General features: G+C 35.3%; 1 protein-coding gene across 1 annotated transcript; it reads right to left on the bottom strand.

The window, feature by feature from the left end:
- Window positions 1–268: 268 nt before the first annotated feature.
- LOC134538485 (innexin inx2) lies at window positions 269–5,432 on the bottom strand. The gene has a single exon (XM_063379852.1). The coding sequence runs from the start codon at window positions 5,076–5,078 to the stop codon at window positions 4,002–4,004; it is 1,077 nt and encodes a 358-aa protein (XP_063235922.1). The 5' UTR covers window positions 5,079–5,432; the 3' UTR covers window positions 269–4,001.
- Between the last annotated feature and the right edge of the window lie 9,879 nt (window positions 5,433–15,311).

Genomic DNA, 15,311 nt, shown 5'->3' with positions numbered 1-15,311 from the left:
TGAAGATAGTGACTGCATATGCACCAAAACATCTGCAATGGGCACATTCCAGATGCTGCTAAAACCCAAAGACTACAGACTTCAGTGCTTGCATTATTGTCTGTATCACACACATTCCAACATTCTATTGGCAATGTTATTCGTGAGCCAATATAAGTACATTGTGATTATGAAAACAATCCATATCACACATTATCTGCGATTTAGTAATCAGTACAACACACAAGGAAATTAACGGATCAGGTAAAATAGCACAATCTGAAACTTATTTAAATTAAGCATTGTAAATTTATTTTATGAACATCTCCTTTTGTACAAAAAAAACTGCTTATTTTAAAATCAATACAGCACATCACAATATTTGAATGTGTAAATAAAACAAGTAGTAGTTGCATGGAATGTTATTAACGGCTAATACCATAATCATAGTTCATCCAAATGCACTATGACTACACATACAACACAGGCAAAAATGCCCTTAAAAAACTGCAAATATTATCTTGAACACTTACATCTACTACTGAAAAAGTTTCATCTGGATGTGACCTAAGAAATAAGATTGTAATAACTTGGAAGTTACGAATAAGCATCAATAAACGTCCGGGCTGCTGAATTGAGCGCTGGATGTAACTGCCCAATCCTATTTACAACTAATAATGCAAAAATGTATCAATTATCTGTATGCCACTAGTGTAAAAATATTTCACAAAAAATATGGACAAGTTAGACTATGACCTTTTATAATATCCGAACAACCAAGATTCAATTTGAAAATCTAGTATTTAGAGTCTTTCAAATACTGAAACAAATTATTGCACTGTGATTAGTAACAAATGCCTTTCAGGATGTAAAATAAAATTAAAAACCTGGTGTTAAAAAGACTTGTAACCTCTCCACCAAGCCTCACCAAATTGCAATAAAACACTAGGCAATGACAATAAGGAGATTCTATCACAGTTTAGAACACATCTACTATGAACTACCTACACAGCACTAAAATAAAATAAAATTTAAAAAAAGCTTAATTGCACCAAAATCCCTCCATATAATAGATCAATACATCTCAACAGTAGCAAACCATTTGGTTGTGCACAAATGAGTTTCCAAACCAAAATCAAAGGTAATAAATTTGTAAAAGCCAATACTTATCAGCATTCAATTACGTGAAATTGAAGCAAGTTTACTGAAGGGGAAAAAGCCTCGGTTACACAATATTACTAGCATAGTTGAGAAATGTGTGCAAGAGTTTCCACTAACTCAGTGAACGTCGACAAGGTAAAGCACACAGCTTGCCATAGCAGGTAGGTAATTCCGAAAAAGGACATACAAAAAATATTGTTTATTTACTTACTTACCTACATTGTTATCATGGTAGTTAACTATAACACGACTTTTACATTATCTTTGTGCAACTTGTACTCTCAAAAAAGATCTAATGAATGTGATAAACTAAACTAAACCCGAAAGTGATGGTGTTAGTATGATAATGGGATTAAGTAAAAAAATCAATTACACTGGGCCAGTATATAAGAACTCCTCAGCAAGAAACTGTCACGTTTGTGAGTGTGATGTCAATAGCTCAGCGAGTGTCAACTGCATGTCCTGAAAATATTTACTGGCACACAATTGAGTTTCTTGAAGATTAAATTTTCATAAACATGTTTTGTAGTCTAATTAACTCACTTTAACTTAAAATTAAATGAAACAAAAACAATACTGTTCTATTTCTTAACAATTTCATACTTGTAAGGTCATTGATACTTATTATAACCAAATAAATTCCAGCACAATAAGCTAGTGGCGGGGAAAGTAGTTTGACTTATTCACTGGATTGAGGCTAGGGCAAGTTAATGAGTCAGCGTGTTTACAATGAGCGAGTTAGTCAATGAGTGGATTTGCAGGCGAGTAACAAGTAAACTCGCTCAATGTGACTTTAGGATTAACTTGGCTAACTAAAACCAATTACAATTTGGGCAAAACTTTTGTTACACAGTGCAAAAAATTTTCACCGGGCACAGTCATGGATACTTTCGTTGCATGCTCCACCACAGAATTTCAGCAACCAGGACGGTTCACCCTAACACCAAAACATATTTTCCATTTTTGGTTGGTAAACCAGCCATATACACAAATAATTCATATAAAAAAAATGTTAAGTTTACTGTTTATGTATAGATGTGAATCCATTCTCTCTGTTAAATGTAAGGCACAGCAGATAGTAAACAGCCTTAGTTCTTTCACGTAACATGGCACCAGACAAAATGGTTTAGGCCCAACAATCTTCTTTCTGTTCAAAACATGGCTTCATTTGACAGACAACTTATCTAGTGGCTGGCAAGTGTCACATTCCCCTCCAACGATCGCAACACCCTTAGGAAGGCTACACCAGCACATGGACAATACTGAATGTGTGTGTATATATATATATACATACATACATACATACATACACCAGGAATCTTGTTACTGTAGAAAAAACCTTGGTCCCAAAATTGGAATGCATTACACTTGAGCTGGACTTATTTGAACATTATAGTAATACAGTATTGTAAAAGCATCATCAATGTTGTTTGGCCCTACTAACTTGCCTTAAGGCACTAACATATTTAAACTATTTCAAGCCCTTGTGTATCACATTACTAAGTAAAGCCAGTGGCAAATAAATCCAAACTTGTGCAAATATCAAAAACAAAAATTTTCACCATACGGAACAGACCAGTGGCTTTTGCACATTCTCCATTACTATATTGGAGATGTAAACTAAAATATTTGGTCTTTCTAAAATAATAAACAATGTACTCACAAAAACCTATAATCACATGCCTTTAAAACAATTTTTATACAATAGTAATAGCATTTTCATTTCTTTCTAGCTATTTCAGATAAAAGTAGGCTAATATCAACAAATTCAACTTCACACGACAGATATGTATGGAATGCTGTCTGAATAAACACCTAAAAATTGTAATGTGAAATATTTTTAGGTTGTCATCCTTTACTGTTAACTGATATTCATATACCAAAAATTCATAATAGTTAAAAGCAATTAAGTTTAAAATTACTGACTATTGTAACCGGCATCATTCTTTTTATAACAAAAGCTGTATTAAAGATCTTGATTAAATTTTTAGGCCGAATGACTTCAGAAAAATAAATAAACATATATATACACAAAATAATGTTCTCACAATAGCCAAATATTAATTTGTTGACATAACAGCTAATTATATTCTTTGCAACCCAAATAAAATTTGTTGTCAGCTCATACACCTAATTTTGACAAGTCACTACTGACTGCAAATTAAAATTTATTTTGCAAAGTAATTTTTTTTCTTAATTCAGTTTAAATGCTCTAATAATTAAAACCGATATGAATAAGTAATGAAAAATATGGCTGCAAATATTTTTTTTTAAATAATTGATTAGTAGACTACAAGCTCAATAAGTTACCGTGTCAACAAAAATATTTTTTTTTACACCAAGAAGCAGTATTAGTATTATCAACGTTGGTTTGATGTATCCATTACATGAAAACAAAAATTTACAATATAATGCAAATGTGATTTCAATAAGCCAGTCTTCTAAATAATCACAGGAAATTTTTGTATCACTTCTTGCCCGAGGCTAACAAGATTGAAAGGAATGCCCAGCTTTATTTTAGCGTAAGGTCACATTTACGCGCCACAAAGTACAACATGTAAATATTAACGAACGTTATGGTACTGCAAGGCAAACCTTAAAAATAAGGCCAAAAAGTGACACTTTTATAACTTACTGAAGGCATTATTCAACTCTCGAAATAGTATGAAGCCGCAATTCATGTTTATTATCTAGCTAACCTCAAAGAACTTAGGAATGTTCACCGACATTGCTCGGTTTGCAAATGTTTCTGCATTCACCATCCTTCAAAATAAAGTTTACATAAATTTTCCCCACGACATAAAGGGGAGGAAAACATGAAACGCTGACTGCGGACACAAAACTGCGTCTAAAAACTGCAACTACACTACTTGTTCTTTGCCTTCCAGTTTTTTCACTAGATCAGAAACAAGTTCTTTATAGATGAGAGGATCTATGTTCTTACCCAACTGGTACAACACGAACCAGTCGCCAATTTGACATTTGCGGGATATGGCTTCGATTTCTTCGTGCGGCGCCAGACGTGATCGGGCACGAAGGAGATACATTCGAACATCCGACCCGAAGCAGACGATAATCCGGTACAAGAGAGAAAGCCCGGTGACAATAGACAACACAACGAACCAGAACCACAGGAACACGTAAATTTTCTCATTAACGATGTTCAGTGGTAGCACACACAGACCGTCAAACTTCTGCACACTTCCTGAAGGACCGAACTTGTGGAAAGTGCACTTGGTCACTTTAGGGAAAACTCTTGCCATCGGATCCCCTCGTTCCTCAGGCTCCATTTCAGTGAACTTCACCACGTCCGAGCCGTACGTCGAGAACTCCCCGTCGAGGAAGAAGTCCATGAAAAATATCTGACCCACGACGTTGACGAAGTTTAACGCTTCGCAGATGAAAAATCTTATGGCGTAGAAGTTCTGCGTGTGCAAGTTGGATGCGAAGTACTCGACCAAAAGATTCTTTCGATCCGTCTTGCAATCTTCGGTCACCATCGGGCAGTTCAAGTCGAGTACTAACATCTTTATCCGACCGCCTTCCCAAGTCTTCCATAAGTAACGTGGTATGTAAAACAATATTGCTTGGAAAAACAGGACGAAACATACCCACTGATAATATTTATGGTATTTGACTTCTTCACCTTCGTGGTTTGAAACTCCCGGTTGGATAACGTCCACACCCACCCTCCCATTCAACCGGTTGGGTATCGTAAACGTCGAATAGATCCAGCAGTACGTGTCCATTACATGCAATGGAATTTCGTCCGTGATACAATCGATAGGATCGCCAATGTACTGTCGAGATGTCACGAGAAGAGAGAAGGCAATTAAAATAATCACAGTTGCTTTGTAATGAAGTCTGAACACATTATTGTCTATACATACCGAGTCCAGCTTCAGGAGCCCTTTGACCGAGCCAAATACATCAAACATGGCGACTTACTTCACTTCACACGTGTCGAAGAAAAATTCCGCCTGTAACTCGCACTCGTTTTCCAGTGGCGTTTACTAAACGCCACCAGTCATTTGCAACGTGTTATTGCAACTATCTATACTTTCATTCAAACGTTCAACTAACTCAAGTCTGCGCGCACACTGTTTCTCAGTTTAACACGCATTCACGCTGGCAGAAACTTGCACACGGCTTGCGCACGGAATCAAAACATTCAGACTAGTCTAGCCCCCCCTTACTTTAACTCACGCTTTACGGCGACTTGTCCTGGTCTCCCGCGCAGACGCAGACGGCAGTTACGAGTACTGGAGGGGGGGGGGGAAGTAGGAGAAGGCGAATGTAGTGGGGAGTTAGAGCGAAGAGGGAGGGCAAAGACCCACGTACTTCCCCTCTGCAACTCTACCCTCAACGCAGGTCTCACTAATTCTCCGTTTTACATCGCGTCACATTAGCAGCATCTGCCGCTTGCTCTTCCGGCGGCTGAGGTGATGAGATCGTAGAGGCCATTTTGTCGGTGGCGTTGTATCGTATCCATGAAAACTGATGTAGGCTATGTTCCGACATTTATTAGCGGCTGAAAAGGGAATACAAATCGTCTGCTAAACATTAAAAACATAAAAGCATTTTCTGATGAAAATTTTGACATCCAACAGGCTAACCAAAAAAAAAAAAAAGCAACTATAGATTACATGTTATTCTACGCACAGTTAAAAGTTCTAGGGTATGTACAAGACAGAATTAGAAGAAAATTCGAATGATAAATAAATAAATATGCCGATGTGTCAATTAAATACCATTCTCATTCAAGAATTCATAATCATGAATTACTATAGGAACTTTAACATTTTATAATTTTTATGTTAAATATTTTGGTTCTTAAGGCCTTACAAAGAAAATTTACCAGCACAAATTGCAGAAAATTGCATTTAGATAAATGAGAGAAAATTGCTATCTCTTTTTTTATATTTTGATGTCTGCTTAACCTTATTGGAATCGCAGTTTAAGAAGGTCCACAAAATTGTCTCTTTACTTCATTTTAAATACATAATTTTAATTTTGGTTTATATTATGGTAATTATAAATTATTATTTTCATCATGTTTGAGGCATTTTGATAATTTTGTAACCATATCACAAGATTTGACTTAATATTGGTTCTAGCTACTTATTTATCAGTCATCTCTGAGAAAGTGAATTTTGGTATTTAATGGTGTTTGATTTGATTAAATATAACAAATTACGTTAGTTATACTAATTATAGGAACACATTTATTCACACAAAACCATTTTAAATATTTCACGTGTATCGCTGACTACGACACCTATTGATTATACAATTAACTACAGCAAAGGGCTAATAGATTGTAAAATTAAAACAGCAATTAAACATTAAATATATTATTACTTGAAACTTTGAACACGTTAACATCTTCTTGGAAATTTCAAGATATCATCATCTTGTTGTTCAACTTTATCCTTTTTTTTTTAAGTACACTATCTGTATATGGTATTTACATAGTATAGACGAATCAGAAGAACATAGTGTTATCTCAATACAAATTATACTTGAGTCCAGCTATACAAACTAGACGTAAATAAATTTGGAAAAAATCCTAAAATCTGACGCAAAATAATTAGCCTATAGTTGCACCTTTGTAATGCTGAGGTATAAGCACATCCCCCTTCCTCCCTTCCACAGAAAACCCTATCCATTGATTAAAGTTTTTGCTCTTGTCATTTCCCGTGCTGAACGTTTCTCTCAGCCTATTAATTTCAACACACACTCCCCCCTCCTCCACCATCACGTCGCACCAAAACCAAATGACAATAAGGGTACAGATTATTTATATCAAGCCAGTGAATTAATAAAAATGTTTAATGGACGTATACAACGTCGGGCTGGAGCCAGGGGCAGATCCAGTGATTGATTAGTATTTGGGGGGAGGAGGGGACCGGTGCCCTTCAGATAATCACAACAAAAAAAAAACAGATATGGAAGTTAGGGACTTATTTCCTAAAGCATAGAACACTATTGACAAAACCCTGCTTATCAAAACCCGGGCATAGAATATCCAATAAAAAATAAACATATTGATGATACCAACCTGATAAACATAATTCAAAATTATTAACCTAAAAATTAATATTATTAGAAAGCTAATTTCATTATTTTTAAAAACAACTCAGATAAAGTACAATACAATAATTGGGGCATGAACTGAGAGTAATTTCAACTTATTCACACACACATTATATATATATTCACCTGGGTTGCTTTGAAACAGCATAATTACAAAATCTAGGTAACCTAGAAATACTAAAATACTCAAAGTAAGTCTTAAATGCTTGGAGACCTCCCTCCTTCCCAATAAAGTTTAATTAAAAATCTAAACCATGATATGTGGCTGTAAAACATTTTTCTTGACTCCTGTAATATTTATGAAAATGGAAAAAATGAAAATAATCAAGCCAATGGACTGAGCAATGTATTTAATAATATTGTATCAATTAGCGAGGCCTACGCAAAGAAAACTTACATATTAGCTTAAAAATCAATTTGTATAATCCAGTAATCTGTTAGTAAAAAATGAAAGTGAAAATTTTCCAGTGACGAGGTCAATAATTACCCCTTAAATTTCACAACCGCGCGCTCTGTCGCAGTGCCGTCTCGCTACCAAGAATATTGGACCCTAGGAAGGAGACTATGTATTATAAATAATGTAATGCCTGGTTGCTTTTGTATTTAAAACCATGCTGCAGTAATACTTGCATCAAACAGCTCACAAAATAATATGGTCTACCGAAACAACCCTCACCACCACGGTCTTACTGCTTGTTTACTTATACAGCACACGAAACTATCTAGAGTTACCCAGTAGTGTTGCTAACTTCATACTGAGAAATTTCTCGAAATAAGCATAAACTTCCCATTAAAGAACAGCAGTGTTGCCAACTTCATGTTGATAAAATTTCTCGAAAAACGCACAGGTAAATTTCTCATTAATGATACGAAATATTTTTTTCAATATATCCTTTGATAAATGTATAAGTATGGAATTAATAAACAGAATTCCATTTTTTTTATGCAATGTTCGGATCTTAGGGGGAGAAATTTCCCCCTCCCCCTCCTCCTTTTTGAATCCATCCCAGCCTGAAGCGGCAGTTAGATAGATAATGAATGATGAATGAATGAATGAATGAATGAATGAATGAATGAATGAAGCAGTCGACACGTATACGCTCGGTACACTCATTGGCCTAACGTGAAATTCCGCTGATACTAGACTCCCCGGAAGCCACAGCTCTTCCAGCAGATAGCGTCACTTCCCGCAGCGGAACGCTGCTAATACGTCAGAGAAAGTACGTGAGTTGTTTTTCTAAAGATATTGAAAAAAAAAAATCATACATAAACATATTTATTTTCACACATACGCTCTAATATCGGACCGTCTACACGAATATGTACCATGTGAAACTACGATCACAAATTTATTTGCGTTTGTTAATTATACTTACGGCAAAATTCTATCTCTACGTATCTTAAGTAAAGCATTTTATATATGAAATCACTTATAAATTGTAAATAAATTTAATAGTTTTAGTTTTAACGCCTGTTACACTAATTAGTTTCGTAGGTAGCTATCTAAATGAAACATCCTTTGCTGTACGAATTGGGAATACTTTATCATCTTTAGGTATACAATGCACCATCAGGATTGCTTCAGGTAGGAACTCTTTATCACCTTTGAGGTATATTTAAAAGAAATACTACCTATTGTAGCCGTTACCATGATGCGACTTTCGGAAAAATTTTATATAGCTTTTTCGTTTTATGGTCCTTAGACCCCAAAATCATCGTCAACTCAAACGTGTGTGTACGTGTATGTATCACAATTTTTCTACATGACAACTATCGCAATTTTTTACAAATCATTTCCAAACTGATACATAAAATCTACTAGTGGAAAATCTCGGGAGAGTTCTTTAATTGACAAAGGGGTAGAAATGGTAAAGGTTTTTTTGAAAAACAGGAAATATCGCTGTAACTTCCATACTATGGAAAATATCAAATCCATTTTAACGTATTATAACTCGTAGGAGTAATACCCAAATATTTTGTCCGAATAAGTTTTTGATACGACCAACCATAACTGCAAGGGACACAACCATTTTTGATGATACTAATTATTACCGTAAAAACATGGGTTGAAATACTAAAAATTAAAAACTTTGTTAGTATCAAATTCGTATTTTTATTTTAAACCATCCAAATATTATCTTAAAACTTGGTGCAAAGCAAATTTTTATACAACTAAGTTATTAGTGGACGGGAGGAAAAATAGTGTTTGAAGGGCAAAAAAATGAAATAATTATCTTAGTTGGTATATAATATGAAATTCGTTCTAAGCTATTGCTGCGTTCTAAACTATTGATTGCTGGATACATTGAGTTAATATTTGTAACACTTTCGCTGCATGGAAAATGAGCAAATATTTAATTGAACATTTTGTATTATTGGAGAACATAAATATTTGTGTTCATTAAGTTATTAAAATGTTCCAGCAGTTTATAGAAGTTTCCAACATATTTCCATGATAAATAGTTAATTCGAAATCTGCTGTGCCGTGAGGATTTTTTTTATTCGTGATTTTCATAAATGACATAGTTAATGTAGTCCAGTACACCAGAGCTCTGCTTACGCTGATGATCTAAAATATATATTCTACCATTAGAACACCAAGTGATTGCATATCGATGCAAGAAGATATAAATTATGTATCTAAATGGAGTCAAACTAATGGAAAGAAACTAAACGTAAATAAGATTAAAATTAAAACACATTTTAGGATGCCGTATACAGAAAATTTTAACTATGTACGTAATAAACAAAATGGTACACAATGTATGCATGATCTGGGTATTCTTTTAGATTAAAATTTTACTTTTATCACCATGTTGATAATTTAACTGGAAGTCCAAACAAAATATTAGTGCGTATAAAATATTTTTTTCTTTTTTGGCTACCTCTCTTGACTCTGTGCTGAGACTTTATTTTACTTTAGTAAGATGTAGATTAGTGTATGGCTCTGTCATCCGGAACTCAATAACTGTTAAGGTGGGTTTACGATTGAAAATTATGAATTAAGACTTAAGACTTAGTCGTGTACTTACCATATGACTCTATGTAAACTAGTGGAATGGTTTATGATTGTCGTGTGTGAATTTTGACGGGTCGTGTGCAAACCATATGATGACTTAAGACTTAACAGAAATGGTTATATTTTATATTTTTCGTCAAGACTTAAGGGAAGCGACCAATCACAACAAACCGGAACCTTTCAACCGGAAGTTTATGTCTTATTATTGGACCGAGCGAGGCAGTATTTTGGGTTAGAATTCGTATATTTGTCATTTGTAATCATCATCCATTTCGAAAAATAGATATCCCATTTGTGAATAACCTATTTCAAACCTGCTTCTCCGTTTCGAACAATGGCCGACCATGTGTTTTGTGCTGTGATTGGTTAGAATTAACGACTTATATGTCAATCATAAACTGGAAAATATAGTTTTTACTTAATCGTGTGCTCGATGTTAAGTTATAATTCTTAAGGAAATCAATCGTAAACCCAGCTTTACTGATTCAAAGTCTTGAAAATATACAGAAAAAAATTGTTTAAATAAATTTCTAACAAACATTTAGTTAATGATAATCCAGAGCAATTTAACTATGAACCAACCCTAGAAACCTGAACTGTTTTTAGTAATAAATTGATTTAAAAATATTTATCACAGCACTGATATATTAAACCAAATTGGACTTAAGTGTTTCTACTTTCAAACATAGAACAACGCAGTTCTTTCGAACTAATTACATAAAAAAAAGAGTTGTCCAAACGTTGTACAGATAATTGTAATGATTGTTTAAAAGAATTGGATCTATTTCTAAAGTCACAAATCTCAATGAAATACATTTTGAGCTCTTAATTTTTATGCAGTTAATGTAACTAATTTATGTAAATATTTTATTATTTTTATTTCATTACTTGTAGTTAATATACATTGATAATGTTAATTGTTATTTTTTCTTTGCTTTATTTTAGTGTCTTTGTCATGTGTTTGTTTTATCATATTTTATGTTTGTGTTGCCAAATTTTCTTTATTGGGACTGTCTCTGTTCTTTATGTAGCCTATGTTATTGTATCTATATTTTATGTAATATTTATTAAGTGCCTGCCTATTAAAGTCTATAACTGCTGGCCGGCACTCAAATAATATATTCAATACAAATTAATAAAAATTATAATTATAGAAGGGAAATTTCTTTACATCCGGAAGGGAAAGTCGTGTCAGTGACGTCATCAAAACGCAACGAAAAAGCGTAACGAAAATAACGTAGCTTTCAGAGCGAATAAAGTAGAATAGGACAACTGTTACTAATTTTCGCTGCCTGTATCTGTGAAGTTTTGCTTTATAATGTGCGCAGCGGCCAAACACAATTTTATTTTTATTTGACTGTACTTTAGCACCAGTGGTTTCCAAACACAGGTTCGCGACCCAAGTAAGGGTTCCAAAGTAGCAGCGTTTCTCTCGGGAAACGAACGAATGAGCTTGTGGAGGTGAGATAGGAACAAAAAGAGGCCATCTTGGTTTCAATCATTTTTAAGCCATAACAGTTTTCTATCATTTGATCTCCAAAATTTGACTTCGTTGAAGCATCGTATGTATTTTATTATAAAACCTACTGTTAATATTGCTTAAAATAGTTTCCTTTGCGTAGTATTTGGCCAATAGTATTCACATGATTAATTTTAAATGACTTTAACTGTTGTAATACTATCAATAGCTAATGTGTTACGGTCTCTGCCAATAATTTTATTGTTGATCTATTTTATAACGAAGGTAGAATGCTAATATTAAAAGATAGCGCATTGTTGTACTATGAAACGGTTGGAAGTTGAAACCAATATGGTGTCTGTTGGTTAACCCTCCCTCCCCCATAACGTCCTGTCAGGGCCGGCTCCAGTGCTGGGCAACCGCCCAGGGTTTAGCGCCTATCGGGGCCCGCGCCGAAGCTCTTACTTTTTATGTTTGTTGGTCTAGTGTTCTGTTGAAAATATGAACAATAACGGGGGAAAAGAAAAATTATATTTTTATCATCTTGTTACGTAATGTGATGGTCAATACCTATTTCAATTTATGATTTCATACTAAAAAAAAAAAACTTTCAAAGATGTTATGGCCATTATTTACAATGATGCGATTATAACGGAAATTTAATCTAAATCATTTATGAAACTGATTCGAGGATAATTTAACAAGAAAGAATATCAAAAATATCCTAAGATAAATCAAATTTTCCGAGGGGGAGGGGGATGGGGCCTCATAGAAGTAAATATTCCAGGGCGCCGTAAAGTCTAAGCTCACCACTGCGTCCTGTAAATCGACGACGAGAGACGATGAGATTCGACAGGAAGTGGCGGCGGGGGAAACGGAAGTACGAGTGAAACATTGTCCCCCAGTTGTAGTGGATCTAGAACGCGAGCTTCCGGTCGCCGATGTCGACGTGTCTTTGCGAGAGTGAAGTGCTTCCCGTAGCAATCTGCCCTTCAGTAGTGCGGGTACTTTATTTCTCATTTTTATAGAGTTTTCATCTATTACGTGAAAATTCATGTTTATTTATTGAAAACACGTAATTTTTTTTTACCTCACACACAAAAAAAAATATTTTCTGTACTTTCACAAAAGATTCCTTACGAAACCAGCTGCCAAGAAATAGTTTAAAGTAATACAAGAAAACTATTGTAACTTTGTAGAACACATGGCTATGGTTATTTTGGCATACATGAAATACATTTTTCGAGATAATACTGAGTATTTATTACGAAAATTGGCGCATAATTGATGTTTCATTTCGGCATAATTTGTTCTAATCCAAAGATAATATAAACATAATATGCATCACGAGCATTGTAGGAATGCGACAGTGTTGCATGAAATTTTTTTAACACGCTTTTATTAGCTTCAATTTTAACTATGTAATAAAATCTTGTAAGTCGATTTTATTAACCTACTTCTAAATGTCGTATCGATTTGAAACTTTGAAAGTATAGCTAATATGGATGACAATACAATAATTTCATGACTATGACCCAATTTGTGAGATTGGGAGGAAGGATACCTATAGTCATAAAACGACTATTTTCGAGGTATGAAAGAAAAACACTACTTTCGTGCTATGGGCAATAACCATGTTTTTTGTATATCCATGAGTCCGCGCCATGGCAGGGAAATTTTCCCGAAGTCGACTGCCCCCTCAGAGAGAAAGAGAGAGAGAGAGAGAGAGAGAGAGAGAGAGAGAGTGTGTGTGTGTGTGTGTGTGTGTGAAAAGTTGAAAAAGACACAAAATTTATAAAATTTCAAAAATTGATTCTTTTTCGAATTGGAGTGTTTCCGAGCCATTCGGGGTCCTCAATCTACCCCCCTTCCGCACAGGGGAGAGGCCATTTGCTCCCAATATTTTTAAGTCGGGACAATTAAAGTAAGTTTATTTTGACGTGCTTTCGGGGCCTTCGGACACCATCGAACTTCCTCGTTGGTCGGGGGAGGTTTTTTTTTATTGCTCCCGAAATATTCGGGACTTTGAAAAATTGAGTTTGTGGTGCATTTCAAGGAATTTATAAAAAAAATTAATTCAATATGAATTAAAAAGAAAAAAATTAAATAATATTTTAAAAACTAATCAAACACGCGTTTTTGTTGTATGAACTAAAGAGTAAAAATAATTTTTAATTTGAAATAATTTATTCAACAGTAGTAGAATGAACAACAACTCTGTATATTGTAATTTAATATAATTTTAATGAGCTTAAAATAAGAATCAAGTAATAAACATAATTGATTTTAATGAAAAAAAATTGTTGGGTGATTGATATCAGTTGTCTTGAATTGTCTACCACTAATGGCTGTTCTTTAGGACAGAGTCTGTATGAAAATGAAAGAAGAGAGCACTTCACGCCATCTTGAAATTTGGCCGTCATGTTAAAAATATATTTTTGCAGCTAAAAATTAAAAAAAAAATGCAAAATTCATTAAAAAATATACTTGTTAAAATAATTGTTGATTAAATCGATTACTATTCTCGGTTCAATCCCTGACTGATAAAAAAAATTTAATTACAATTACCAATATTGACAGTTTAGAGAAAAAAATAAAATTACAGATAAAAAAATTTATTACAGAAATTCTTCAAGTACAAAAAAAAAAAACAAAAAAAAACAAGCAAATTACAAGCGTTTCTTTATGTCTACATACAGTCTTCTTAGAAGGCGAAGTGAGTCCTTTGCATACCATGACATGTGTTTTATTTTTTTAGGACATCTCCACGTCTATTCAATGGCCAGGAACGCACATACAGTAGATGGCAAGGCATATCCGAGTGGTGGTCAGACATGTCTATAAGCGGCCGACTCCAAGTTCACGAGTGTCGACTTCAACAAGTAGCTAAGGCCAAGTCCTATGCCATGTCGACACATAAAATTTGGCACGCGGAAGCTTCATTGCAAGCGGCACAAGAAAACATTTGAAATTTCAAGATGGCGAGTCCTGATCTTCCTTGAGCAGGGACATTCCACTCTCCACCCAGACGCGATGCAGATTGACCGCGACGAAAATAAAAGGTCCGTGGGACGGGGAGAAAGAAGCCATTCAAGGTTGCAGCGGCGTTTCCAGTTCGGTGGGTGGCCGGTCCTTGATTGGTCGTCGACATCTCGCCTCCCCTCCTTCCCCTCCTTCCCGCTGGAAGAGTGCACCTTGTGCAATAAACAGTGCGGCGACCCCTCCTCTCCTCCGCCGCGCTCCAGCGGGCCTTCTCTGCAGCGGATTGGTCACACGCGCCGCGAGGCTGCACACCGTGGCCTTGGGCGTCGGCCTCTTGCGAGCCGGCACGGACCTGCTCGAGCCGATGTCTGGTCCCAGGGACTGTCACCAGGGGGCAGAGGCGCGACTGAACAGGCGGAATACGGCCACTGACAGTGGCGGATCCAGGATTTTGGTTTGGGAGGGGCTTGACCCAGCTGAAGCTAGGCTTTATCAAGGCAAACACTAAAACAATAGTGGACCCAGATGCTTTTGGAGGGGGCTTGAGCCCCTTAGCCCCCCATCTGGATCCGCTACTGGCCACTGAATATATGTATGTGTATATATGTATGTGTA

This window comes from Bacillus rossius, chromosome 1, assembly GCF_032445375.1.
Source record: "Bacillus rossius redtenbacheri isolate Brsri chromosome 1, Brsri_v3, whole genome shotgun sequence".
NCBI lineage: Eukaryota > Metazoa > Arthropoda > Insecta > Phasmatodea > Bacillidae > Bacillus > Bacillus rossius.
Note: the sequence above shows the minus strand (reverse complement) of the source record. Positions and strands in the feature narration are given on the sequence as shown.